Source organism: Pipistrellus kuhlii, unplaced genomic scaffold, assembly GCF_014108245.1.
Source record: "Pipistrellus kuhlii isolate mPipKuh1 unplaced genomic scaffold, mPipKuh1.p scaffold_m20_p_52, whole genome shotgun sequence".
Taxonomy (NCBI): Eukaryota; Metazoa; Chordata; class Mammalia; order Chiroptera; family Vespertilionidae; genus Pipistrellus; species Pipistrellus kuhlii.
In genome coordinates this window covers 794,200-821,618 of record NW_023425554.1, presented here as the reverse complement: position 1 = coordinate 821,618, position 27,419 = coordinate 794,200, and the positions used below count along the sequence as shown (strand labels likewise).

The 27,419-nt window shown below is 51.9% G+C and overlaps 2 protein-coding genes and 1 long non-coding RNA gene across 7 annotated transcripts; all 3 read left to right on the top strand.

Annotated features, from left to right (window-relative positions):
• The first annotated feature begins 6,631 nt into the window (after positions 1–6,631).
• Positions 6,632–7,633, top strand: LOC118706568. The gene is made up of 2 exons (XR_004984054.2): positions 6,632–7,269; positions 7,480–7,633. It is a non-coding gene; the product is annotated as an uncharacterized LOC118706568 (long non-coding RNA).
• A 1,198-nt stretch (positions 7,634–8,831) lies between these two features.
• LOC118706516 (olfactory receptor 10T2-like) lies at positions 8,832–10,484 on the top strand. Its single transcript, XM_036415864.1, has 2 exons — positions 8,832–8,837; positions 9,528–10,484. The coding sequence occupies exons 1-2, from the start codon at positions 8,832–8,834 to the stop codon at positions 10,482–10,484; spliced, it is 963 nt and encodes a 320-aa protein (XP_036271757.1).
• Positions 10,485–15,906: 5,422 nt separating this feature from the next.
• On the top strand, positions 15,907–27,329 carry ILVBL (ilvB acetolactate synthase like). Of its 5 annotated transcripts, none has more exons than XM_036415953.2 (16): positions 15,907–16,015; positions 16,538–16,685; positions 19,005–19,206; positions 19,328–19,455; positions 19,542–19,680; positions 19,771–19,882; positions 23,342–23,441; positions 23,577–23,674; positions 23,790–23,926; positions 24,876–25,010; positions 26,023–26,137; positions 26,220–26,389; positions 26,466–26,536; positions 26,617–26,688; positions 26,824–26,929; positions 27,045–27,329. In XM_036415953.2, exons 2-16 carry the CDS (start codon positions 16,554–16,556, stop codon positions 27,221–27,223), a joined length of 1,896 nt encoding a protein of 631 aa, XP_036271846.1. In that variant the 5' UTR covers positions 15,907–16,015; positions 16,538–16,553; the 3' UTR covers positions 27,224–27,329. The 5 variants fall into 5 exon arrangements, with proteins under 5 accessions (XP_036271846.1, XP_036271845.1, XP_045429506.1 ...); XM_036415952.2 differs by having other exon boundaries at positions 15,931–16,045; XM_045573550.1 differs by lacking the exon at positions 15,907–16,015 and adding an exon at positions 16,052–16,207.
• Positions 27,330–27,419: the final 90 nt, after the last annotated feature.

Here is a 27,419-nt window from a genome sequence, read left to right as displayed (position 1 = left end):
AACGAATGTGTGATGGTTTACATGGAGCCATGGATGGATTTGGAACTGGAGAAGGTACCAGGGGCCAGATCAGAAGGGTCTTAAATGTGAAGATGGGGAATTTTAAACTTTACTCTGAGAGCAATGCGAAGCCACGGAAGGCCCCTGAGTAGAGTGGGAACACAGCCAGGGCTCCTGTTCTGGTGGCCGGTGCAGAGGGCAGACGGGAGGAAGGTGACGCTGCAAACTCTTCCAACAGGTGGGCATGCTGTAGCCTGAGTTTGGGTGGGGCTGAGGGGTTGGGAACTTGGGGAAGGGAGAGTAGAGAAGATTTGGCAACTAATTCTAAAAAGAACAGGGAGAGGGCTCGAGGGGCTGTGGGCCACTCTGAGGAGCTGAGCCTGGGGAACATTTTATAACAACATCAAGTGATCCACATCTTCCTACCCTCCTTTAGGGCAGGGCTGAAGGTGCGTTTTCCTCAGGGTAGCAGCTTTGCCTTGCAGGGTGGGCACTGACAGGCCCCGGGGTGGAGAGAGCATTTGTGACAGCCACCCACAACAAGAAATCATCATTAGTCCTTTCCCATTTTTTGCCAGAAGAGCCCGGGGGCCGGAGAAGTGGGCCCAGGGGTCTCCAGTTTCCAGGAGGGAATAAAACCCCGTAGGGTCTCCCCAGCCTGAGCCCTGGGAGGCTTGTTAGTGGCTGGGGCCCCTGAGACAGCCGCTCTAGGGATCCCCTGTATAACAGGACCCAGGTCCTCAGTCCCTCCCCTCTTAGGCGGCAAGCCGTGATGCAGGCAGGAAGCTCCCGTGGCCATGGTGAGTATGAATTCGGGGCCTTGGCCGGGCTGGAGAAGGCGCCCAAGCCCATCCCTGGCTCATGTGCGGTCTGAGCACGTGGGGGTACCAACCGCACACACGCGTGCCCTGCAAGCAGCAGGCACACACATGCACGCCTATATCCTGGAGCTTCCTAGGCGTGCATGCACACATACTCGTTGAGTTATTCAGCAGCGAGGGCTTAAATAGCCTTTTATTATATGGGCTATACACGGAGTGGCCAGATTACTATGCGTTCAGGGATCATCATAATCTGGCCACTCCGTGTATGCCTCACTTTCTTAACTTGTGGTTAATTTAATAAACAGATGTGTGTTCGTTTGCATGGAGCAATGGATGGATTTGGAACTGGAGAAGGTACCAGGGGCCAGATCAGAAGGGTCTTAAATGTGAAGATGGGGAATTTTTTACTTTACTCTGAGGGCACTGGTGGGAAAGGGGCTCCTGCGTCCAGGGCAGCTTCCTGAGGAGAAGGAAGAGGAAGAGGAAAGACTCCAGACCCTGTGCGTTCCTCATCCCTTACCCTCGCGTGGCAGTGCCACGGGCTTGCCCCCGAGCTCAGTACCCACTGCCTCGCGCCAACTCTCCCACCAAGCCAGCAGCTGGCCTGGGGATCTCGCCATAGGTGGGCTTTTCATCGGTCCCAGGTATGCAAATAAGGAACTTTCTGATCCTGTAACCTGACTTCCTTTTGGCCACTCACCTGTCCCGATCTGGACACTCTGAGGCAAACTGCAAGTCTCAGGTTCCCAGGTGTTGCAGGGTTCCATCTCAGCCCCAGCCAGGAAGCCCCCATCTCCCTTCTCTCTGCGGCGTGTGCAGGGCACTGGCACTCTGCCACCCGCCTCTGAGACCAGGGCGGTCCGGGGCCTGGCCGGCCGTGTGAGTCCACCCTGTGAGGTGTGTGTCTGCGTCTGGCATTCCCAGGGCTGGCCAGAGTCTCCTCTGACCTCCGGCTGGCTGGACTCCACCCCATCCTCCTGTGGCAGCTCTGCCAGCTCCCACGCACCGCTTCTCTCACACCCACGCCTTGTCAGAAGATCCAGGGGGCTCCACCCGCACCGTCTGTCCATAAGCGGCCATCTCTCAGCACCTCCCTGGTCCAGCCCTCGTCCTTCCCACTCACGTTCCCCAAACGCTGGCCAGAGGGCACCCGGGAGCACCCGCGTTAGGCCACGTCCCTCCTCTGCTCAGAGTCCTCCTGGCTCCCACGTCACCGGGTGTGGAAGCTGAAGTCTCACTGTGACCCACAGGACCCTGTGAAACATGCTCTCATTGCCTCCCCCCCTCACTTCCTCCTTCTGCCCCTCTCTTCCTCCTTCTGCCCCTCTCTTCCTCCTTCTGCCCCTCACTTCCTCCTTCTGCCCCTCACTTCCTCCTTCTGCCCCTCACTTCCTCCTTCTGCCCCTCTCTTCCTCCTTGCTGCTCCTGTTCCAGGCACAGTCCAGCCCCAGGGCCTTGGCACTGGCTGCGGCCTCTACCTAGGACACTTGCTTCCCCTAGTATCCTCTTGACTCGTTTGCTCATTTCTTTTCTTTTTTTCCCCCCCTTTTTATTTTATTTTTTAATTTTTCTTTATTGATTTCAGAGAGGAAGGGAGAAGGAGAGAGACAGAAATAGCAATGATGAGAGAGAATCATCGATCAGCTGCCTTCTGCACGCCCCCCACTGGGTTACCAACCCGGGCATGTGCCCTTGGCCGGAATCGAACCTGGGACCCTTCAGTCCACAGGTTGATGTTCTATCCGCTGAGCCAAGCCGGCTAGGGCTCTCCCCCCGTACCCCACCTCCCCCTTTTAAATCTTTATTGTTGAAAGTATTACATAGGTCCGACTTTCCCTCCCGTTAACCTCTTCCAGCCCGCTCCCATCCTCCCTCCTCCCCCCGCCAAACCCTCACCCCCCTGCATTGTCTGTCCTCGGGTCATGCATGGATGCATACAAGTCCATTTTAAAAAAAATATATATTTTATTGATTTTTCACGGAGAGGAAGAGAGGGGGATAGAGAGCTAGAAACGTCGATGAGAGAGAAACATCAACCAGCTGCCTCCTGCACACCCCCTACCGGGGATGTGCCCGCAACCAAGGTACATGCCCTTGACTGGAATCGAACCCGGGACCTTTCAGCCCGCAGACTGACGCTCTACCACTGAGCCAAACCGGTTTCGGCCAAGTCCATTTCTTTCAAGTGTGAATTCAGGGCCTTGGCTTGGCTGGAGAAGCCACCTGGCCCATCCCTGGCCCTACCCAGGAGATCTGAAAATGAGGAAGGGGAAACAAGAAATTCTGAGTGACTGGACATTAAGCCTCCACAAGCCCTTTCCTGGCCATCTTATGTAACATTGCCACCCCGCTCAGACCCCTTGAGGACCCTTTGAGTACACCGCTTCTCTTTCTCGGCAGTGCTTATTGTCCCAAATGCTGTCTCCCTTACTTGGTTATCGCGTTCCTTATTTATCGCCCGGTTCACGTCTCTAGAACTTTCTGCTCCTCCAGAGCTGGGGTCTCTGCCTGCCCAGTTCCGCGGTGTCCTCAGTGCCCAGAGCAGCACCCAGCACAGAACAGGTGCTCAATGAGTGAGCGCGGAATGAAAAGCGTGCCTGCAGACTCGCAGCCCTCTGAAGTGCAGCGTCCAGCCCTAAACCAGCTTGGCTCAGTGGATAGAGCATCAGCCTGTGGACTGAAGGGTCCTGGGTTCGATTCCGGTCAAGGGCATGTACCTGGGTTGCGGGCACATCCCCAGTAGGGAGTGTGCAGGAGGCAACTGATCGATGTTTCTCTCTCATCGATGTTTCTCCCTCTCCCTCTCCCTTCCTCTGTAAAAAAAAAAAAAAAAAAAAAAAAAAAAATCAATAAAATATATTTTAAAAATAAATAAATAAAACGCAGCCTCCGGCGACACACTCCTGGCTTTGGATCCTGGCACAACAATGGTGAGAATTAGAGATTGCCCCACATGTGCTCCGCTTCCTCAGCCGGGCAAAGCCGAGAACGACCATCCTGTCTCTCCTTGCCAGGAGTCTGAGGCCAAAGGGTTTGTAGCATTGTTCAGGGCATCTTACGAACTGTTCTCTGAGAGCTCACAGATCAGTCTCCACTTTCACAGACGGGGCTCCCAGGGCCCAAACCAGCTGTCCAAGGTCACACTGCCCTCGGAAGTGCAGGCACCGACTTTCAAACGTAGGCCTGTCTGATTCCAGAGCCCCATTCGGTTGTCCTTGCAGGTAGCAGAAGGGCTGTTTTGAGCATAGAATTTCTGCTTCACATCTTGGGATTTTTGTCAGGGAGTGACTTCCTAGCCTTTGCAGGCATGCGAGTAGAAGGTGGATAACTGTGGTAGAAGAGACTCCTTCACTGTGTGCCTAAGAAGGCCTGACCTATTCCCGTAGGCCATCCACAGGTCATTAGGAAGGTATGTTTCTCAACGTGAGGAGTTAGAACATATCTCACTTAACTGTTTGTTAACTTCAAATAGTCAGTCATACGGCGTATGAGCCTTCATTGGAATTCCACAGATATTCGGGTGGGGGAAAGATGGGCCTGGGTGTTCATTTTTCCCCCTTCTTTTTAAAATGAAAGTATAATTGACGTATTAGTTTCGGGTATGCAACATAAAGATTTGTTGTGCGTATATATTGCAACAAGAGCACCTCGATAAGTCTAGTTAACATCCGTCATCACTCACAGTTACAGAACTTTTCCTGGTGATGAGGACATTTAAGATCTACTCTCTTAGCAACTTTAAGACACAATGCAGCATCATTAACTACAGTCACCATGCTGTGCATTACCTCCCCGATGCTTATTTAGAACCGGAAGCTTTCATTTTCTTCTTAATGGTTTGTAAGAGCTAAACACTTGTTTTGGATCACAATGCTTTCTAGTTTGTGGTTTGCCTGCACATTTGTTTCAATTTAACAATGTTTAATGACATTCAGGAATTATATATATATATATATTTTTTTTAAAATATATTTTATTGATTTTGCACAGAGAGGAAAGGAGAGAGATAGAGAGTCAGAAACATCGATGAGAGAGAGTCATCGATCAGCCGCCTCCTGCACAACCCCCACTGGGGATATGCCTGCAACCAAGCTACATGCCCTTGACCAGAATTGAACCTGGGACCCTTCAGTCCCCAAACCGACGCTCTATCCACTGAGCCAAACCGGTTTCGGCAGGAATTATATATTTTTGAGAGTCAGATCCAAATACTTCTTTCTCTGTGAAGAGTTCTAGGCAACTGAGTTTCTATCATGCTCTCTCTATAAGGGCTTTGATGTGCTCCCTGGGATTAATGCACATCGAAGGGCCCCTTTCAGACACGCACTCTGGCATCTTTGCCCAGTGTGCCGTTTCTTAGACCTGCATTTCCTAAGCAGAGTCTGAGAGTCTTGGTTTTAGACTTTCACTTGGCTTTAGTTTCTGAGCATTTCAAGTCAGGCTTTCCGTTTTTTATAGCATGAATCCTTCAGAGGACCTCGTTGGAGTTTTCCCAAGCTGAATATTCTTTTAGTTCTACTTGTGCTAGATCTGGAGCTGGCAAACTACAGTCTGAGGGCCAAATCCGGCCCCCTGCCTATCTTGAAAATAAAGTTTTATTGAAACACAGCCATGCCCTGGCCGCTGTGGCTCTGTTGATTAGGCGTCATCCCATGCACCAGAAGGTCGCTGGTTCAATTCCTGGTCAGGACCCATACCTGGGTTGTGGGCTTGATTCCTGGTGGGGGCCATGCAGGAGGCAGCTGATTGATATTGCTCTCTCACATCAATGTTTCTCCTTCTCTCCCCCTCTCTTTCTAAAAATCAATGAAATATCTTTAAAAAGAATAAGGAACACAGCCATGACACTTGTTTATATGTATCTGTGGCGGCTTCTACACTAGAATGGCAGAATCGAGCAGTTAAGACAGAGCTCAGATAGCCCACAAAGCCTAAATAGTCACCTCCTCTCTCTTTCCAGAACATGTATGCACTTTGTGCTTGATCAACATGGCTGCCTGCTGCCTGCTAACTGGCTTTTCTTTCTTCATGGAAAACATGGCATCCCTCCCTCATTACCTGTTTGCTTCTGTTAAGTTCTCTGATGGTCCTGACTTGTCTGATCTTCATAACCAGGATATCTCTGGACTTGACCAAGCACATGTTTTGGTTGGTTTTCTCCATATAACTTCAGAACTAAAATCTATAATTGACTTTTGCAGAATTAAACTTGCAGCAAACTTTCAGGACAGTTAGATGGCCATTATCAATTTCTCTGGCCCCATTGCTGTGGGTGAGCATTTTCAGGGGCGCACTTTGTTCTCTTCTTATAAGGCTCACTGGTTTGCAGATCACCCCAAGAGCCACTAGATGGCGGGTAAATCAGGACTGTGCTCTCTGCGGACCCCACCTTCTTATCTGAGTTGTTTGAGGATCTCCAGGCTGAACTACTATTGATAGTATGTTTATCTCTCAACCAGTTAACTCTGAATAAGCAGGGAAAGATTGCATTGGGGCCATTTCCCTTAAAGCAGAGTCCTATGTCTCAACTGAGTGAAACATACCCTCAAAAACACTCTAATATCGCCCTAACTGGTTTGGCTCAGTGGATAGAGTGTTTGGCCTGTGGATTGAAGGGTCCCAGGTTTGATTTCGGTCAAGAACATTTACCTTGGTTGCAGGCACATCCCTAGTAGGGGATGTGCTGGAGGCAGCTGATCGATGTCTCTCTCTCATCGGTGTTTCTAACTCTCTATCCCTCTCCCTTCCTCTCTATAAAAAAAAATCAATAAAATATATTAAAAAAAACACAAAAAAAAAACACACACTCTAATATAGATTACTGTACCTTTTTTTTCTGAGGTAGAGAGTAATCGATGATAACCATTCAATATTCTACTGATGTCTCATAATCTGGATTAAAATGGCCAATTATTTCAGAGTTACGTTCCATTTAATGAACACAGATGTGTCCATGGGGCACAATGCCTGGGGCCTGCTATACGATTATGGGTCCTGTGATGTTGTTTAAATTTCTTTTAAGATCAGAAGAAATAAATGCAGGTTTAGGATGGAAGCACGGATTCACCTTTACACCAATGCAGCCCTACAGCATAAACAATTAAAAAGTAAAAAGACATGTAGACAATGACAGTGTTTCAAGCTTTGCCTTTCTCTGTGATTTGAACTGTGGCAGACACAATAGTAAATGCTTGGCCCACACCCCCTTGGCTTTTATTTCCTTGAATTCTCTGCACATGTTGGCAAATTGGAAGTGCTGGGAGATGAATGTCTCCTGGTAGAAGCTCTCAAGCGATGGCAAACCAGGAGTTGCTGGGTAAACACCCGGTTTCCTCACTGTCCCGAAGGGTTCCTCAGGTGGGATTAAATTCTAGTCGCCAGAGGTAATTTCCTTGACAACGAGTCTTTGTTCTCTCTCTCTCGCTCCCCCAGTCTCCTGCCTATGGTTTAGAGCACATGTGTCAAACACAAGGCCCGAGGGCCAAATCCGTCCCGCCAGGCCTTGCAATGTGGCCCATACCGCGCTGTCATCACTGCACTCCGCTGCGTTTCCATCACAATGACAGTTTATGACTGTACAGTAAACCATTCGGCCCGCGATTTAGGCTGGATTTTAGATTTTGGCCTCTTCTCTGATTGAGTTTGACACCCCTAGTTTAGAGGATGATGGTCCAAATAAACTATGAATCCTTGCCTCAGGACCTGTTTCTAGGGGACTCAGATTAAGGCACTGGTGTTCTTACCACCTCTCCCTAACCCCAATATAAGTATCTATTCCTTATAGATTTTTGTGATTTTCTTTTTTTCTTTTCTTTTTTTAAATCTTTTTTTTATTGTTTGAAGGATTACAAATAGTAGTACATATGTCTCCTTCCCCCCTCCTTGATCTCCCCCTAGCCTCCCATAACGCCCCCCTCCCCCCATATGCCTTCACCTACTCCCCTCTCCGTGTCTTGTATCCATTGGTTATGTTTATACGCATGCATACAAGTCCTTCGGTTGATCTCTTACACCCCCCTTAGCCCCCAACCTCCCTTGCCTTCCCGCTATAGTTTGACAGTCTGTTCAATGGTTCTTTATCTCTATAACTATTTTCCCCCCATTTCTTTTTTCTTTCTTTTTTTTTAAATCTTGCAACTGCAGACTAGAAATAAACATATGTTCTTTTTGTTTTTAAAAATTGAAATGTATTTGCCCGGTCGGCGTGGCTCAGTGGTTGAGTTTTGACCTATGAACCAGGAGGTCACGGTTTGATTCCTGGTCCGGGCATATGCCCAGGGTTGCAGGCTGGATTCGATCAATGATTCTCTTTCATCATTTATGTTTCTATCTCGCTTTTCCTCTCCCTTCCTCTCTGAAATAAAAGAAAATATATTTTTTTAAAATGGAAATGTATTTGACATGTAATATTGTATAAGTTTAAGGTGTAGAACATGCTAATGAGATACATTCATATGCTGTAATATAGTTGCCATGGTAGCAATAATTAGCACATCCGTCCTGTCACAAAATTATCATTTCTTTTGTGTGGTGGGAAGAGTTAAGATCTGGTCTCTTAGAAAGTTAGATAATTAAATACAATATTGTTGTCTATATTCACTTTTCTGTGCCTTAGATCTCTAGGACTTATTTGTCTCCTTGTTGAAAGTTTATATCCTTTTTAAAAATTTAATATATTTTATTGATTTTTTACAGAGAGGAAGAGAGAGGGATAGAGAGTCAGAAACACGGGTGAGAGAGAAACATCAATCAGCTGCTTCCTGCATGGCCCCCCCCCCCCCCCCCACACACACTGGGGATGTGCCCGCAACCCAGGTACATGCCCTTGACCGCAATCGAACTTGGGACCTTCCAGTCCGCAGGCTGACGCTCTATCCACTGAGCCAAACCAGTTTCGGCGAAAGTTTATATCCTTAAACAATATTTCTCCTCTTCCTCCACCCTCCAGCCCCTGGCCACCGCCATTTCATTCTGTTTTTATGAAAGTTTAACTCTTTCGGATTCCACATGTGTGTGAGATTAAATGGCATTTGTCCTTTTCTGTTTGACTTATTTCCCTTAGAATAATGCCCTGAAGGTCTGCTCATGTTGTTGCAAATGGCAGGATTTCAGTCTTTTTTTTGTGCCTAAATAATATTTCCTTGCATATGTCACCACGTCTCCGTTATCCACTTATCTGTGGAGGAGCACGTAGGCTGTTCCCACATCTACGATTTTCTTCTTACTAAAGACACACTTGCTAGCTGGATCATATTAGGAAAACAAGTGCCATCATTTCTTTTTCCCCCCATCACCCTCTCCACCTCCACCACACCTCCCTCCACCACCCTGCTGTCTGTGTGACCCCATTTCGGGGGTCTCTCTCTTTCCTTTTCCTTTTTTATTTTTAAAAAATATATTTTATTTGACTTTTTTACAGAGAGGAAGAGAGAGGGCTAGAGAGCTAGAAACATCGATGAGAGAGAAACATCCACCAGCTGCCTCCTGCACACCCTGGGGATGTGCCTGCAACCAATGTACTTGCCCTTGACCGGAATCGAACCTGGGACCTTTCAGTCCCAGACCTCCGCTCTATCCCCTGAGCCAGACTGGTTTCGGCTCTCTTTTTTTCCTTTTTGCCAAACAAGGACGCGCGTAGCCAGCCTAGCCAGCCGACCCTCCCTAACTTGCTCTGTTGCGTTTGCCTCCGCCCTCTCTTCCCAGGCTCCTAAGAAGCAGTGGGACAACGCCACCTGGCTGGTGACCGAGTTTGTGCTGGTGGGTTTCTCCGACCTCCCCCACCTGCGGGCCACCCTCTTCGCGCTCTTCTTCCTCATGTACCTGGTCACCCTGAGCGGCAATGTCACCATCATCGCCATCATCCAGGCGGACCGGACCCTGCACACGCCCATGTACCGCTTCCTGGCGGCGCTGTCCCTCTCGGAGACCTGCTACACGCTGGTCACCATCCCCAACATGCTGGCCCGCCTGCTCACGGACAGCCAGGCCCTCTCCATCGCCGGCTGCCGGGCCCAGATGTTCTTCTTCCTGGGGCTGGGCTGCAGCCACTGCTTCCTCCTGACCCTCATGGGCTACGACCGCTACGCGGCCATCTGCCACCCGCTGCGGTACCCGCTGCTCATGAGGCCCCGCGTGTGCCTGGGCCTGGGCGCCCTGGTGTTCGGCGCCGGCTTCTCGGTGGCCCTGGCGGAGACCTGCATCGTCTTCTCGGCGCCCTTCTGCGGCGGCGGCCGCGTGGAGCACTTCTTCTGCGACCTGGCGCCGGTGCTGGCGCTCAGCTGCGCCGGCCGGGGCGCGGGCCGGGCGCTGGCCCTCTTCTTCCTCAGCGTGCTGGTGGTGCTGGCCTCCTTCCTGCTCATCCTGCTGTCCTACGCGCTCATCCTGGCCGCGCTGCTGCGGATGCCCTCGGCCGCCGGCCGGCGCAAGGCCTTCTCCACCTGCGCCGCGCACCTCACCGTGGTGGCCGTGCACTTCGGCTGCGCCTCCCTCGTCTACCTGCGCCCCGCGTCCCCGGGGGACCCCGCCCGCGACCGCCTGGTGGCCGTCTTCTACACGGTGGTGACGCCGCTGCTGAACCCCGTGGTGTACACGCTGCGCAACCGGGAGGTGCGGGAGGCGCTGCGGAGGGCGCTGGCGCGCGGCCGCGGGGTGTGCGCGTAGACACGGGCTCTCCGGTTGTGCGGGGTCGGTGCGGCCCTGCCTGGGGTTCAGTTTCTCCGCCTGGAAAACGGGGGCCAGCTCCCAGACAGAACCCTAAATGAAATAGTCTGCTCCAGCCGGTTTGGCTCAGTGGATAGAGCATCGGCGTTTGGACTGAAAGGTCCCAGGTTCGATTCCGGTCAAGGGCATGCACCTTGGTTGTGGGCACATCCTCAGTGGGGGTGTGTGCAGGAGGCAGCTGATGGATGTTTCTCTCTCATTGATGTTTCTAATCTCTATCCCTTTCTCTTCCCCTCTGTAAAACATCAAAATATATTAAAAACAAAAAGAATGGGGAACGCTCCCAGAATCCTAAATGAGATAGTCTGCTCCAGACTGTGTGGCGCATGGATAGGGCTTGGGCCTGCGGACTTAGGAGTTCCGGTTCGGTTCCAGTCAAGGACATATGCCCCAGCTGCCCAGGAGGGGGCGTGCAGGAGGAAGCCAATCAGTGATTCTCTTTCATCAAGGATGTTTCTGTCTGTTCCTCTCCCTTGCTCTCTGAAATCAATAAAAATATATTTTAGCTGAAACCGGTTTGGCTCAGTGGATAGAGCGTTGGTCTGGGGACTGAAGGGTCCCAGGTTCGATTCTGGTCAAGGGCATGTGTCTTGGTTGTGGGCGCATCCCCGGTGGGGGATGTGCAGGAGGCAGCTGGTCGATGTTTCTAGCTCTCTATCCCTCTACCTTCCTCTTTGTAAAAAAAAAAAAAAAAAAATCAATAAACTATTAAAAAAATATATCCTTGGGCGAGAATTACAATTTTTTTTCTGATCTATGAGAAATAAATAATCAAACCATAGTAAAAAATTTTAATAGAAGTGTGGGAAACACACAGAAATCTCTGCATCTTGCCATTGATAAGTTCTGTTAGGCAGGCATCCTGACTGTTTCCTTCCCTCGCTATGAATGAGGTCTTTGTTTACTGTCCTCTGTGACCCTTGGCTCTGACCTCTGGGAGGCTCCTCACTGTCCTCTGTCCCCCACGGCTACTTCGGCAGCTTTTGCACCTTGTTTCCTGTTGGTCCAACTTGGAGGGCCTCATGGTTCAACCTTGGGACATGGTTTGATAAGCCAAGTAGTCAGAGAGTGTTCCATTCCTCTCGGAATTGTAGTAAGCATCCCATCTTGTTTCCATGCAGCTCCATGTGCAAGCAACCACAGCCAAACATTTCCTCTGATAAAGTTACCTTCTCTTTCAATTTTAAAAACTGTGGTAAAATACGCACAACATAAAATTGACCATTTTGCCCTGGCCAGTGTTGTTCAGTGGGTTGGGCATTGTCCCATGCACCAAAAGGTTGCTGGTTCAAATCTTAGTCAGGACGCATTGCCTGGGTTTTGGGCTTGGATCCCCAGTAGGGGGTGTGCAGGAGGCAGGCAGTTGATGTTTCTCTCTCACATGGAAGTTTTTCTCTTCTTCTCCCCATTTCTCTCTCTCTCTCTCTCTCTCTCTCTCTCTCTCTCTCTCTCTCAAGAAAACCAATACAATTTTTGACCATCTTAAGCATTTTATTTTTTATTTTTTTAAAATATATTTTTATTGATTTTTTTACAGAAGGAAGAGAGAGGGATAGAGAGTTAGAAACATCGATGAGAGAGTCATCGATCAGTTGCCTCTTGCACACCCCCTACTGGAGATGTGCCCGTACATGCCCTTGACCTGAATCGAACCCGGGACCTTTCAGTCCGAAGGCCGGCGCTCTATCCACTGAGCCAAACCGGTTTCGGCCATCTTAACCATTTTAAGTGTACGGTTCAGTGTCATTAAATACACTCACATGGTTGAGCAATGACCATCCATCTTCAGAACTTACTTACCTTGTAAAACGGAAACTCTGTCTCCATTAAACCCTAACTCCCCCTTCTCCCTCCTCAGGCACTGATAACCATTAATCTACTGTCTGCCTTTGTGATTTTAAATGCTTTAAGTACCTCATGGAAGTGGAATCATTCCGTATTTGTCTTTTTGTGACTGCCTTATTTCACTTAGCATCATGTCCTCAAGGTTCATCCATCTGACATAGTCCTCCCACCTGAATGCTGCCCTCCTTCCTTTCCTGACCTCTATGCTTGGACCTGGGTGCTGAGAAAGGCACACTATCTTGCTATAATTGCCCCCCTCAGAGCCACCTTTGTATTATTGCTTCCCCGTGAGTCCCAGATCACCAGACTTAGTCAATTTAAATTGTAGCCTGCATGAAGGGAGACTACCTTAATATGATTACAGTCCCTTCCATCTCTGCTTGCCCAGGCCACCTCTCTCTCTCTCTCTAAACAGAGTCAAGAAGTTGCAAACACACAAATAGTGTGGCTGCTCCCAACCACTTGCCGGAGGGCTACAGACTCAATAGAAGATACACTGATTCGCCAGATTATTATGATCTCTGAATGCATAATAATCTGGCCACTCAGTGTCTATCCTACATAATAAAAGGCTAATAATAAAAGGCTAATTGTCCCCTGGACCAGGATTTTGACCAGCAGGCAGGCCGGCCAACCACCCATGTCCCCTTCCCCTGGCCAGGCTGACCGGACCCCCACCCATGCAAGAATTCATGCACAGGGGCCTCTAACACACACACACACACACACACACACACACACACACACACACAGAGTGGTCAGATTATTATGTGTTCAGAGATCATACTAATCTGGCCACTCAGTGTAATCTGTCATGGAAGACATTGTGTAGATCACTGGCTTTCCACCTGTATCTGTGTCGTTCATCACGACCTCATTGCTAAGTAAAATCCTCATAGTCCTAGAACACCACTTCTGGCACTTGTTACTGCAGAACCAACTTCTGGTATTCACTTTTATGTAGTTTTTGTACAGTGTGAGCTGCTATGACAAAGAGACCCTGAAACACAGTGGCTGAAAATAGAGAGATATTATGTTTTCCTCATGTAACCACAGTCTAGAGGTGTGTGGTTCAGGGCTGGTAAAGTGGCTCCGCTTTAATTAAATCATGGCTTCCATCGCTGGGTTCAAAGTAACTCCTTTAGTTCCAACCATCGTATCTATATCCCAGGCTATAGGAAACAGCGTAGGGCTCAAAGGGGCATACACCCCTCCCTTTTAAGGGCTGTGAGCATGGTGGTTAGCACGTCCATTCATATCCCACAAGTCCAGCAACTGCTCATCTGTACTCCCTCACGGCGGTTTTGTCACTTGGAGAATGTCATAGCAATGGAATCATATAGTGTGTAACTTTTTTGTTGTTAACCCTCACCACATCTATTGATTTTTAGAGAGAGTGTAAGGGAGGGGGAGAGACACACAGAGAGAAACATCACTGTGGGAGAGACACATCGATTGGTTGCCTCCCGTGGCCAGGGATTAAGCCTGCAACCATGCCCTTGACTGGAGTCAAACCTGGAACCCTTCAGTCTGCAGGACAATGCTCTATCCACTGAGCAAAATGGGCTAGGGCTGAACCTACAGGTTTTATTGCTGAATAGTGTTCAATGCTGAGGATGGACCAGTCTGTTTAACCACTCATCTGTGGAGGGACATTTTGATTTTTCTAGTTTTTGGCTATTACAAATAAGGCCCCTATAAACGACCATGTGCGTTTTGTGTGACTTAGTCTGTTCAAAATTCTCTCTGGCTTCCCAAGTAACTTAGAATAAAATCTGAAAAAGCACAAGGGGACCTGAGTGGGCCCCAAACACTACACCCTGTAAGCATTGGGAAACCATATGGTTGAAACACTGTACCCATTCTGTGTGTGTGTGTGTGTGTGTGTGTGTGTGTGCCCATTCTTGAGATGCTCTCACTATGGAAATCCAGGCAGCACTGCCTGAGTTCGCATTCTGTCTCTTTCTCTTACAAGCTATATGACCTTGGGCAAATTCCATAACCTCTGTGAGTTTCAGTTTCCTCATCTGTAAAATAGGATAATGATTATACACCTCCCTTACCCGGCTGTTGTGAGGATTAAACGATTTAACATGTCAAAAGTGCATGGAACAGCCCCTTGCACATAAGTGCTTGACAAAAGATATGTTCACTATTTCATTACTGGCTTAGGGAGTTTAATTGGGCCTAGAAGACCCTTCTAGGAAGTTTGCATTTTATCCTGTTAACTAGAGACCTGGTGGATGAAAATTTATGCACTGGAGGGAGGGTGTCCTTCAGTCCAGCCTGCCCCTTCTCACAGTCCACCATCCCTCAGGGGCATGAGGGGCGACTCAGTGATCAGGGGAAGGTGACACCCCTAACACACCTCTGCTGCTGCCACTGCTGGCAATGCAAGCCTCGACTGGCCGTTGTCACCTGAGCCTCCGGCTGGCCCTGGGCAGCTGGGGGGCTGAGGGGACTGGGGACTCCAGAGGCAGGTGTGCCTGCACCCTGGCTGGGCTGAGGGGATTGGGTGCTGCATCTTGTGGCTGTGGGTGCCACCTTCTTTGAAGGCATGGTAGTTAATTAGCATATTCCCTCTTTATTAAATAGGATTACAGATTGGGGTTGAGCTGGTGGAGAGACAGGAAGAAGAGGGGACCTGTTTGGAGACTGTTGGAATAATACAGAACAGCTCTCACAGTGATGGGGAAGAGCCTATTTAAAGTTTTTTTTTCAAGGTAAATGTTCAGGGGGACAGCAAGTGGAGATAACTCATTAGAGAAATTTTGCTAAAAAGAGGAGCAAAGGACAACAGGTAGAGAATGTGGGGCCAAAAGAGTTAAACACATTTTTTCCTTTTTCTTTTTCTCTTTTTAAAAAAACCGGTTAAATTAAAACCTAGGAATGATCCACTGACTAGATGATAAAATTAACAATGAGATCCTCAGAGGAAAAATCCCAAAAGTTGTCAAGGAAAGGGAGCCAGGGTGAAAATGGCAGGATTTGTCTCAGACCAGAAGCAGAGTACTCGGAACTAGAATTATTCTCCCTTTACTGATGGGGAGATAATTTTCCCGAGGCCAGACGGCTGGACTGCGGGTTTGAACCTTGAACCACCGTCCAGAAACTCCAAGGGCGGGGCGGGGCCAACAGCGGAGGCGGGCCTACCGGAGGGGGCGGGGCATCTGCCTTTTCCGGGTTACGATTGGCTGGTGTTAGGACGAGGGGTAGGACTTGTTTGGGAAGAGGCCCCAGAAGGTGGACTTTGGGCAGCCGCCCCGTGGCCTTCCACGACCGCCCAACCTGAAGGCACGAAAAGCGGGCTGGACTCGGAAGGCCCGAAACAAGGGCCTGCGATGTGGGGGCCAATGGAAGACCACGGAAGGTGGGCCCGAGAGGGTCTTGGCAAATGGCAGACATCGATGGGCGTGGCCTCTTGTACAGAAGGGCGCGAGGCTTGCACTGTGAACCAATGAGAAGCGAGGAAAGGCGGGGCCTGTGTACCTGGCGGCCAGTAGCGACTGAGGTCTCCGAAGCGTGGCTACGACTCTGCGCACGCGCGAGTGGCCATACTCCCGGGCGCTGCCGATCAGTTTGGGTGAAAGGGACGCGGTCGGTCGCCCGGATCACGTGACTAGGAGGTGCGCTGAACTCCTGTGAAGTCATTTCTTGTGGGTGAAGGTTGAAGTGCTCCGGAGGTTGGCGAAACCTCCTGCTGTGACCTAACCTCGGGGTTGAGGTCAGGCTGGGGCTCTGGCGCGCGCTCGGGGGCGGGGCCTGACCGGTGGGGCTCTCCACTGGGGCTGAGATTCGGCACCTCCTTGACGTACAAGGTAGGCGATTCCTGGAGACGTAGGTAAGAGGGGAAGGAAACGATTTTGAAGCCATTGTAGTTGCATGGACCTGTAGTCACCTAGTCTGGGGGTGTGTTGGCAACTTAAGGGTGGGAACCTCGCGTGGCAAGGGGCTGGGTCTGGATTCCGAGGGGCGTGGGCCGACCTGGAGGGGCGTGGCTTCCGACCAAGCTTAGCACGAAGGGGCGTGGCCAGGCAGTGACTCCGGGGGAGGGGCGTGGCCCGGGATCCGTGCTGGAGACGGGGCGTGCCTTCCTCCGGGTAATTTATCACTGCTTTCTGGCCCTGGAACTGCCCTTTCCCCCTTAGGTGTCACCGCAAGGAGATGTCCACGGCCGCCGCCGCCGCTGCGGGGAGCTTCTTCCCCTCCTTCCAGCTCCTGGTCTGCGGGTCGCTAGTGGCTGCCGTGCTGGGCGCCGCGTATCGCCTGGGGCTTTTATATCGGTTGATGCACAAGGTGCGAGGGGGCACCAATGGGAGGCGAGATGGGGGCAGCCAAAGGAAGACCTAGCCAGGCACTGTCAGGAGAGTCTTTTCAGGGCCCCACCCCATACAAGCCCTGGACTTTGCCTTGTGAGAGGTAATTGGGAAGTGACAGCTGCCAGGGCGCTCAACACTCTATCCACCTCCTTCCCCAGGGGGCTCGCGTCCTTTTCCCTGAACACGGGGGCGGTGGGGAGGGGGGTGTCATTGCTACTGCTAGGAAGGCAAGCACAGGAGAATGTGGCTGGGACATTTGGTCTCTGCTGAGCTGTGTGTTTCAGAGTGATTATCTCATGTACCCAACATGCCCCAGAATAGATGCCCTTGTTTCTGTCTGCATTCCTCAGAGAAAACTGAGGGTCAGAGAGGTTATGTGGTAGCTTGCCTCAAATGACCTCTTTGGGGGAAAAGATTGACCTGTCTCTGAACTACTTGGCACCTCCGAAATTTACTCCTTCCCCAGATTCCTTCCTCAATCTTTCCTAGCCTGGAGCAACCTGAACTTCCTCTTTTAAATATATATTTTATTGATTTTGTACAGAGAGGAAGGGAGAGAGATAGAGAGTTAGAAACATCGGTGAGAGAGAGTCATCGATCAGCTGCCTCCTGCATATCCCCTACTGGGGATATGCCCGAAACCCCTGACCGGAATCGAACCCAGGACCCCTCAGTCCCCAAGCTGACGCTCTATCCATTGAGCCAAACCGGTCCCGGTGTGAACTTCCTCTTTTAGACAGAAGCAGCACCACTGGCCTTGAGGACTTGTGGAGCTTTAAGGCAAAGGGCTGTTGGTGTTTGGGGTTGTGTGCAAGCTGGGCTGGGAGCCCGCTCCCTCTGTCAGGCATTTGATGGCTGGCAGCTTGTAAGCGGGGCCTGGCCCAGCAGTGGGAGAGAATCTGGTAGTCTGGAGTCAACAGTCAGGCTGCCAGGCCCTGATATCAGAGGGCGGGCAGTCCTGGAGTCACAGCAGATAACTCGTGCCCTGTGCTTTTGGCCACAGTTCCCTGGGTGTAATAGATCCACCTTCCCCCTCTCCCTGATTCTCCCAGCATCTCTGGCGGACCATGTAACAGAGCAGGGTGCTTAACAATGTTGATTTTAATGGGACTTTGAATCTTGCTTGGGCAAGTCTTGGTCCCCTTAGCTGTAAAAGGACATACAGTTGACCCTTGACTAACATGGGTCCTCTTATGTGCAGATATTTTTTCCCCCCAGTAAATACAGAATACAATAAATGTGCTTTTTCTTCCTTATGACTTCCTTTTTCTAAATATATTTTTATTATTTCAGAGAGGAAGAGAGAGGGAGAGAGAATCATTGACTGGCTGCCTCCTGCATACCCCACACAGGGGATCGAGTCCACAACCTGGGCTTGTGCCCTGACTGGGAATGAAACCTTGTCCTCCTGAGCCTTACCAGCTGGCTTTCCTATGATTTTCTTAATAATGTAATTTTCCCTCCCAGCTTATTTTTATTTTTATTTTTTTATTTTTTAAAAATATATATATTTTATTGATATTTTACAGAGAGGAAGAGAGAGGGATAGAGAGTTGGAAACATCGATGAGAGAGAATCATCGATCAGCTGCCTCTTGCACACCCCCTTACTGGGGATGTGCCCACAACCAAGGTACATGCCCTTGACCGGAATCGAACCCGGGACCTTTCAGTCCACAGGCTGATGCTCTATCCACTGAGCCACACCGGTTTTGGCTCCCTCCCAGCTTATTTTATTGTGAGAATGCAGCACAGCCAAAACCGGTGTGGCTCAGTGGATAGAGCGTCGGCCTGCAGGCTGAAGGGTCCCGGGTTCGATTCCAGTCAAGGGCATGTACCTTGGTTGCGGGCACATCCCCAGTAGGGGGTGTGCAAGAGGCAGCTGATCAATGACTCTCTCTCATCGATGTTCCTAACTCTCTATCCCTCTCTCTTCCTCTCTGTAAAAAAATCAATGAAATATATATTAAAAAAAATACAGCATAATATACATGTAACCTACAATATATGTGTTATTTGACTGTTTATATTATTGATAAGACTTCTGGTTAATAGACTATTAGTAGTAAAATTTTGGGGGAGTCAGAAGTTATTAATGAATTTTTGACTCTAACCCCTGTGTTGTTCAAGGGTCAACTATAATGACATGAGGGTGGTAAGATGATATGCCTTCCCCACATCCTCTGGCCCTGCTCCCTCCCTCCTTCCTAAGTGTGGGGGATCACCCCTCTTCCCACCTGCCCTGGTACCCTTGCCCTGGTTCTTGACAGTCTTCCTCTTCCGCTTCATGGGCCTAGGTGGACACGGTGAGCATCCAGCATGGTGGGGAGAGCGTGGCGGCTGTGCTGAGGGCCCATGGTGTGAAGTTCCTCTTCACACTAGTTGGTGGGCATATTTCCCCGCTGCTGGTGGCCTGCGAGAAGCTGGGCATCCGCGTGGTGGACACGCGCCATGAAGTCACAGCCGTGTTTGCTGCTGATGCTGTGGCCCGCCTGACTGGTGAGGGCAGAGCAGAGAGGGCTAGGAGCTGGGATGGGGGGCCTTTGAGAGGCAGGGTTTTCTTTGGGGGGTGGCCATAGGATGGGCCTGGATGCAGAGGGTGACAGGGTCTGTGTTCCAGGAACGGTGGGCGTGGTGGCAGTGACGGCAGGCCCTGGCCTCACCAACACAGTGACAGCAGTGAAGAATGCCCAGATAGCCCAGTCCCCAGTACTGCTTCTGGGTGGGGCCGCCAGTACCCTGCTGAAGGTACCCTGTCCTCACGAGGTGGTAGGGGCTCCAGGGCGGTCTGAAGGGCTCCTACCCCATAACTCCCTCGAACCCGTTTCCACCAGAACCGGGGTGCACTCCAGGCCATCGATCAGATGTCCTTGTTCCGGCCACTCTGCAAGTTTTGTGCTTCTGTGAACAGGGTGCGGGACATCGTGCCCACTCTGAGGACTGCAATGGCTGCTGCCCAGTCGGGCACCCCAGGTAGGTGGTAGAGGGCAGGGTAGTGGTCAGGTCCTAAGACCTGGGGATTAGGGAAGTCCAGCAAACTCAGTATCCTCCGTGCTTCCGCAGGCCCTGTGTTTGTGGAGCTGCCCATTGATGTGCTGTATCCCTACTTCATGGTCCAGAAGGAGATGGTGCCAGCCAACCCACCCAAGGGCCTCATGGGTCGAGCAGTTTATTGGTGGGTAGCCCCACTCCCACCATGACTTCCTCCCTTCTCCTGCAACCTTTTGCCAGCATTTATCCCTCTTTGAGCCATTTATTGATTTGCACATTAATGGAGAGGAACCAGTCATGGGAAGAGGATTCTAGGTGGAAGGTATAGCATATGCAAAGGTCCTAAGGCAGGAATGAACTTGGTGGGATGGGAAAGCAAGGTGGCCTGTGGCAGCAGCAGGTGAACAAAGAGGAGAGGGGGCAGGGGCTAAGTTTAGAGCAGCCAGCATGGCTTACTGGGAGTGCCTGCAGTTTTATTTTGAATTTGAGGTCCATTAAGAAGCATTGCAGGGCCTTCATCAGTGGTGTGGGTACCCTGATTCAGGCTTTTATTATGTTTCTCTGGCTGTTTGGAGAATGGACTGTGGTTGGGTGGAAGGTGGGAAGCCAGGGAGGAGGTGTGGTGATGCCCGGGATGAGAGGCGATGATGGCCTGGATCTGGGTGGCGGCTGTAGGATGCAGAGACATGGATGGGTCACTTATGAGTACCTGGAGAAAGGGACTGGAGTGGGTCCCTGCAGGCCTGTGACATGGGCACAGCTCACTCTGGGGCTTTGAGTGGCAAGTGGCTAGGATCTTGGAGAGAGCAGGGTAGTGGGGCTGGTCTGGGAGAAACTTGAAGGGTTTAAAAGAGCTAAGGAGTTTGTGGGGCACTTCCTTCAGTTGAGCAGATAAAGGGGGTAGGGGCATAGCTCAAGTGGAGGTATGTGAAAGGGTCCATTTTTGGTCACCACTAGGAGGGCCTGGCTGAAACTGCACTGGAGGAGGAAGAATCAGTTCAGCCAGCCTGATTGATGTCTAATTGTTCCCCTGCCAGCCTGTTTGCCCCCAACTTCCCTCCTCTGCCAGCCTGGTGACCCCTGCCATCCCTTGCAGGCCTGGCCGCCCCCACGTGCCCTCCCCTGCTGGCCTGGTCCCTCCTAACAGCCCTAATCTGCAGGCTTTGTTCTTCCCAACTGCCCTCCCCTGCAGGCCTGGTCTCCCACAGCTGCCTTCCCCTGTAGGCATGGTCGCCCGTACTGTCCTCCCCTGCAGGCCTGGTCGCCCCTAACTGCCTCCCCTGCAGACCTGGTTGCTCCCAACTGCCCTCCCCTGCAGGCCTGGTTGCCCCTAACTGCCCTCCACTGCTGGCCTCCTCACCCATAACTACCCTCCCCTGCCTGCCTGCCTGATCTCTCCCCCAATTGCTCTCCTCTGCTGGCCAATTTGGTTCTGATTGGTCGGTTTCTATGCCAGTCAGCATCAAAAGTTCCACCTCCTAGGCAGCCATTGGCTCCTCACAGTTCACCTGGATTTGGTTCTGATTGGTTGGTTTCTGTGCCAGTCAGTGTCCAAAGCTTTCCCTCCAAGGCAACTATTGGCATCTCACACTTCACCCAGATTTGGTTCTGATTGGTTGGTTTCTATGCCAGTCAGCATCTCTGAGCCTATCAATGGGGCCTGATCGGAAAGGCAGGGCTGATCAGCAACTCCAGTGGAGGCCTGGAGAGAAATGGAGGTGCTGGAGAGAAAGAGGCAAGTGCTGATCAACAGCTGCCACAGAGGCTTCAGATCAGACCCTGCTTCTCTCTTCAGGCCTCTCTCTGGGCCTGATTCGCAACCCCCTCAGCAGTCAGTGCTGGGTCACCACGACAACCCAACTCTGACTGACTGCAGGACTATTTCTGGTTGGTCGAGCCTCCGGTCAGGATGGACCCAGGGTTTTTATATATTAGGATAGATAATAAAAGCCTAATATGCTAAGTGTCCGGCCGTCTGGTTGTCCATTCAACCAATCAAAGTGTAATATGCTAATGATATGGTAAAGCCGCTTAATTGCTCGCTACGATATGCACTGACCACCAAGGGCAGACAGTTGACCGGTTGACCATCACTATGACATGTACTGACCACCAGGGATCAGATGCTCCAACCAGTAGGTTAGCTTGTTGCTGGGATCTGGCCAATCAGGACTGCATGAGATAGTCCAGGCATGCCCTGGAGCCCTCCTGTGGTCCCTCCTTGGCCCCAATCATGCACAGGTGGTCATGCACAGATTGGGTTCCTCAGCCTGACCTGTGCCCTCTTGCAATCCAGGACCCCTTGGGGGATGTCAGAGAGCTGGTTTTGGCCCAATGCCAGAACAACTGGTTGCTGTGATGTGCATTGACCACCAGGGGGCAGATACTCAATGTAGGAGCTTGCCCCTGGTGTCAGTGCACTCCCACAGGAGGGGGCACTGCTCAGCCAGAAGTTGGGCTTATGGCTGGTGAGCACAGCGGCAGTGGCAGGAGCCTCTCCCGCCTCTGCGGCAGTGCTAAGGATGTCCAACTGATGGCTTAGGTGGGGAGCGGGCCTAAGCTGTCAGTTGGACATCCCCCGAGAGCTCTTGGACTGTGAGAGGGCTCAGGCCAGGCTGTGGGATCTCCCTGAATGTACGAATGTTGTGCACCAAACTTCTAGTTTTAAATAAGAACAGGGCTGAATCCAGTGTCATGCCACGTGAAAGGCAAGTTGTCTCCTATCCTTCCTTCAGCATGGTTAGGGAACCAGAAGTAGAGAGTGGAGTTCAGGGGTCCTAACACATAGGAAATGGTCAGGAGTCATATCTGGGAGGCAGAAGTTTTAAGCAGTTCTGTTCTGTGGCCCTGACAGCCTCTTTGCTCCCTGGCCTCAGAGTCCCTTCCACCTCCCCTTCTCTCAGGCTTCCCTCCTCAGGTCCCTGCAAGGCTGGCTTTTGCCTTTTCATGTTGGGGGTCTCCATGGTTCCTTCTTGGTCTCTTCTTATTCTCTGCTGTCTTGACTCCAAAGAGAAACAGAAGCTTCCCGTTCCGACTGCTTCCTGTCAACACCCATGTATCTGGTTTTGGCTGGATTGGGTGTTCTTAAGGGCAGGGCTGAGCAGGATTTACCTGTGTATCTCCAGAGCCCTACATGGGCTTCATGGACAGCCAGGGCTCTGTGACCCAGTGAGTAAGGAGACAGAAGGGGATGTCAGAAGCTAGAGAAAGGCAGGCGTACTGATGATGTGAATAGCTCCACTGGCAGAGGGTTTTGCAAAGTGCTTTATATCCTGAATGGTTAGTTCACTGAACCTTGGGAGGGAGGCTTCCTTTAACATTTTACAGAGCAGTATGCTCAGAAAAGTTACGTCATTTCCCAAAGTCACACAGTTAGGAAGCGGCAGAGCCACCTCTGCCTAACCCTGTAGCTGTGGCCCTGATCCTGGCACTCCATGCCTGTGTCACTTGTTTCTGAGGGTCTGTGTCAGGTCGGAGTGGTCATCAGAAGCTTCCAAGGGGAAACTGGCTGCTAGAGACTTGATCACTGGGGTTTGTCCATGGGCCATGGCTCAACCACCCTGTGCCTGTCCAGCTTCCCCCCTGCAGCTCCTGGAACTCAGTAATGAATCCTGGTAACCACTCTTTCCTTTCCTCTTCACAGGTACTTAGAGAATTACCTGGCCAATCTCTTTGCAGGAGCCTGGGAGCCTCGGCCCGAAGGGCCCCTGCCTCTGGACATCCCCCAGGCATCCCCCCAGCAGGTAAATTGTCTCTCCTTCCTGGCCGAGGACCCCACCTGGCAGGACAGCCTCTCCCTGAGTCAGTATTGGGACTTTGATCTTGGGGGCTAATGGTGACTCAGGGTCGGCTCTTTGAGCTCCACCTCCTTGCCCCAGGTTCAGCGCTGTGTGGAGATCTTGAGTCGGGCCAAAAGGCCCCTTGTGGTGCTGGGGAGCCAGGCCCTACTGCCCCCGACACCTGCCAGCAAGCTTCGGTGAGAAGCCTCAGCCCTGCCTTTACCATCACATTCCTGGCCCCTGGTCCCCTGGTGCCTTGTGGGGACTGGCAGGCCTGTGGCCACACTCACTCCTGTTTACCTGGACCTGCAGGGCTGCTGTGGAGACTCTGGGCGTCCCCTGCTTCCTGGGCGGGATGGCACGGGGGCTGCTGGGCCAGAACCACCCCCTGCACATCCGGCAGAACCGCAGTGCCGCCCTGAAGAAGGCAGACGTCGTCCTCCTGGCAGGTGGGCTTCAGCCTGCATCCCCCCTCTTCCCTTTCCCTCACTCCAGGATCCCCTTACCCTGCGATCCTGCCCCCCTGCCCCGGCACTCACTGGCCCTACCACTTCCCCTTTCAAGGTTTTTGAATTTGAATTTCACCTGAATTCTTGCCAGGTGTAGTTGTATCTGTGACCCAGCTTTGTGCAAAGGAGGACACGCAGATAGTGGGCTCTGTGGGACTTTCTGCACAGCATTTGCATTTGTACACGTCAGACAGCATTTACACTTTATACAGCGTGTACACAGACGGCATATACATTCCCACATAAAGTGCTTTGAAGTCTGCCAGACACACAATACTTGTATCACTTAGCTATTACTGTGTAATACCATTCCAAAATTCAGTGGCTTAGAATGCAATTATTATTTCTCAAGACCCGCCAACAGGTAAGGTGGTCGTTTTTCTGGTTTCGGCAGGGCTCATTCAGGAGTCTGCGGTTGGGGAGGCAGGAGGGCAGCTGTGCCGATCTAGGGTGGGCTGGCTCCGATACTGGGGGATTGGCTGGGGCTGTAGCTGGGTTGGTGTGGCCTCAGCTAGGATTCTGAGTTCTCACTCTTCTCTGCCTCCTTCTCCATGTTCCTCATCGTCCAGCAGGCCGGCTTGGGCTGGTTCATTTGTCGGAGGATGAGAAACATGTAGGGCGGGGGGAGCAAGGTTATTTAAAGGAGAGCGTGGACGCTGCAAGGCTCATGGAAGCCTGGTCTCAGGCACGCATGCCGGCACTCCTGACACATCCTGCTGGTCAGAGCACACCCCGAGCCAGCCCAGGGCTAAGGGCTGGGGAGCTGGGTCCATGGAGAGGTGAAGAACAGGTACTCCTTTATATTCAGTCTGCTGCGGTGGATTAAATTAGGTAGTGGGCCTCCCCCAGGCACTGGCCCTCCGTCCACGGTTCCCGTCTCCCACCCTAGGAGTTGTGTGTGACTTCCGTCTGTCCTATGGCCGTGTCCTCAGCCGAAGCAGCAAGATCATCATTGTCAACCGTAACCGGAAAGAGATGTTGATCAACTCAGACATGTTCTGGAAGCCCCAGGAAGCCGTGCAGGGTGAGCTCCTAACGCCCCACCCATGTGCTCCTGGGCCCTCTCCTGGCCTCTGCTGTGGCTGGCTCGAGCTGGGTTCTGGGTTCTGGACCTTGTCAGAGGGAGCACCCGGCCAGCCAGAGCCATAGATTCGGCTTTCGGATTGATGAGTGCTTCTGGGTGAACACATGGTGGGTGTGCACCAGAAAGGAGGCCTGGGAATGTGCATGTGGTCGTGTCCCCGGCTGCAAATCCTCTCCCGCTGCTGTTAGACAGAGAGCTCACTCCTTGGCCCCTGAGGTCTGTCATCCTGTCATAACCTCAACCCCTGATCAGTCCTCTCCCCTGGCTTTTGTGTCCTGCTTTACCCATCGTTGAAGGACATTGACTTCCCTGCAGTGTTGGTGACAGGGAACTCTGCTAAGCAGAGAAGGGGCAGTTCATTCATGTCTGGGAAGGCCCACTGTAGCAGTTGGGTGGGCAGCAAGTTGGAGGCCAGATGGTGGCAAGGGGCCTGTTAAACTGGGTCAGGACAGAAATAACAAAGCCTGGATCGAGGATGGACAGGGAAAGAGAAACTCAACTTCTCTGCGCCTCGAGGTGATTATTTCCGAATGCAGATGATGAAAAGCACACCACCACCAGCTCGTGTGTCTGCTAACAAGCACTGTGTGCGTCCGGGTTGTAGAGAGGTACCTGGCAGATGGGGGTGTTTTCAGTGAGATCTCTCAGAGGAAGAACTGAAAGGACCGAATGATCTGGGGTGTGATGGGGAGGCTGGCGATGAGGTTGGCTTGGGTTTCTAATCCACTTTGTCCTCCCTAAATCTTGTTTCTCCAGCCTTGCCCTCCCTCTCATCCTGGCTGCCCTAATCTGGTTCCCAGTATGTTTTCCCCGGTTTGCTCAAGGAGTGCCCTGGCCTGCTCCTTGCCTCCTGTTCCAATGCTGCTGCTGGCTTCCTGTTGGCTTGGGCCTCCTGTGCTGGAAGGGCAGGAGGAGGCCACCTCTGTGCAGCTGTGCCCTCTTCCTTCCCCAGGAGACGTGGGCTCCTTTGTGTTGAAGCTGGTGGAGGGCCTCCAGGGCCAGACCTGGGCCTCAGACTGGGCAGAGGAGCTGCGGCAAGCCGACCAGCAGAAGGAGAAGTCCTTCCGGTGGGGGCAGGTGGACATGGAGGGTGGTGGGTTCCCAGCAAGATGTGCTCCCGGTCCTGCTGACCTGCATGATCCATTGCAGGGAGAAGGCAACGATGCCTGTATCCCAACACCTGAACCCGGTGCGGGTGCTGCAGCTGGTGGAAGAAACTTTGCCTGACAATTCGATTCTGGTGGTCGATGGTGGGGACTTTGTGGGCACCGCTGCCCACCTGGTGCAGCCCCGTGGCCCCCTGTGCTGGCTCGATCCTGGTAAGGAAGGGCCTACGCCTGGGGCAGCTTGCACCATCCAGTCCCCTTCACAACCACATGCTCTTGGTTCTCCTAGGGGCCTTCGGGACTCTGGGGGTTGGTGCAGGATTTGCACTTGGGGCCAAACTGTGCCGGCCAGATGCTGAGGTGAGTCAGAGCCTGAAGGCAGGAGGCTTGCTGTTGTTTCGGACCGTGAACAACCCCAACTATGTCCTGTCCCACCTCAGGTCTGGTGCCTCTTTGGGGATGGAGCTTTCGGGTACAGCCTCATCGAATTTGACACCTTTGTCAGACACAAGGTAACCGGCTGTCCCCGGTGAAGCCTGAGGTTCTGGGAGATGTCCTCAGGGCGGGCTAGGCTGGGGAGGGGGTTGCTTCTGGCTGGCCAAGCCTGGGGCTGAATATTGTGGCCTGGCCTCATTCTCTCCCTGCAGATCCCAGTGATGGCCTTGATAGGGAATGATGCTGGCTGGACCCAGATTTCTCGGGAGCAGGTGCCCTCTTTGGGCAGCAATGTGGCCTGTGGCCTGGCCTACGCTGGTGAGGGGCCTGGCCTCGGGGAGGCTGTTCCTGGCTCGGCTGGGTGTGTCCTCCTCTCTTGGGCTGCCTGCATGGGCTGATCCCTGCCACCATCTGACTTGATCTCCCTTTTTAGATTATCACAAAGCAGCCATGGGTCTGGGGGCCCAGGGCTTGCTGCTCTCACGGGAGAATGAGGATCAGGTGGTGAAGGTGCTTCGTGATGCCCAGCAGCAGTGCCGAGATGGCCACCCAGTCGTCATCAATATCCTCATTGGGAGGACAGACTTCCGCGAGGGCTCCATTGCTGTGTAGTGCCTCGTGGGTGCCTTCCCACACCTGGACTGCTTAGCTGGTCTGGAGTGTCTGCCTTGCCTGCTCTGGGCTATCCCATGGGGCTCAGTGACCCCATAGTCCTCCCTGAGGTCAGGGAGGGGCTGGCAGGGTCAGGGTTCAGAGGCCCCCTGGAAGTACAGGAGAGCGCTGGGGCCTTTTATGCCCTTTCTCTCTC

What these genes read in the sequence shown, in the direction of transcription:
- ILVBL (XM_036415953.2), top strand. Translation starts at nt 16,554, where the DNA reads ATGTCCACGGCCGCCGCCGCCGCTGCGGGGAGCTTCTTCCCCTCCTTC. An exon ending in ACACCTGCCAGCAAGCTTCG is followed by an intron (nt 23,675 to 23,789) that starts GTGAGAAGCCTC and finishes CTGGACCTGCAG; the next exon opens with GGCTGCTGTGGAGACTCTGG. An exon ending in TGTGCCGGCCAGATGCTGAG is followed by an intron (nt 26,537 to 26,616) that starts GTGAGTCAGAGC and finishes GTCCCACCTCAG; the next exon opens with GTCTGGTGCCTCTTTGGGGA.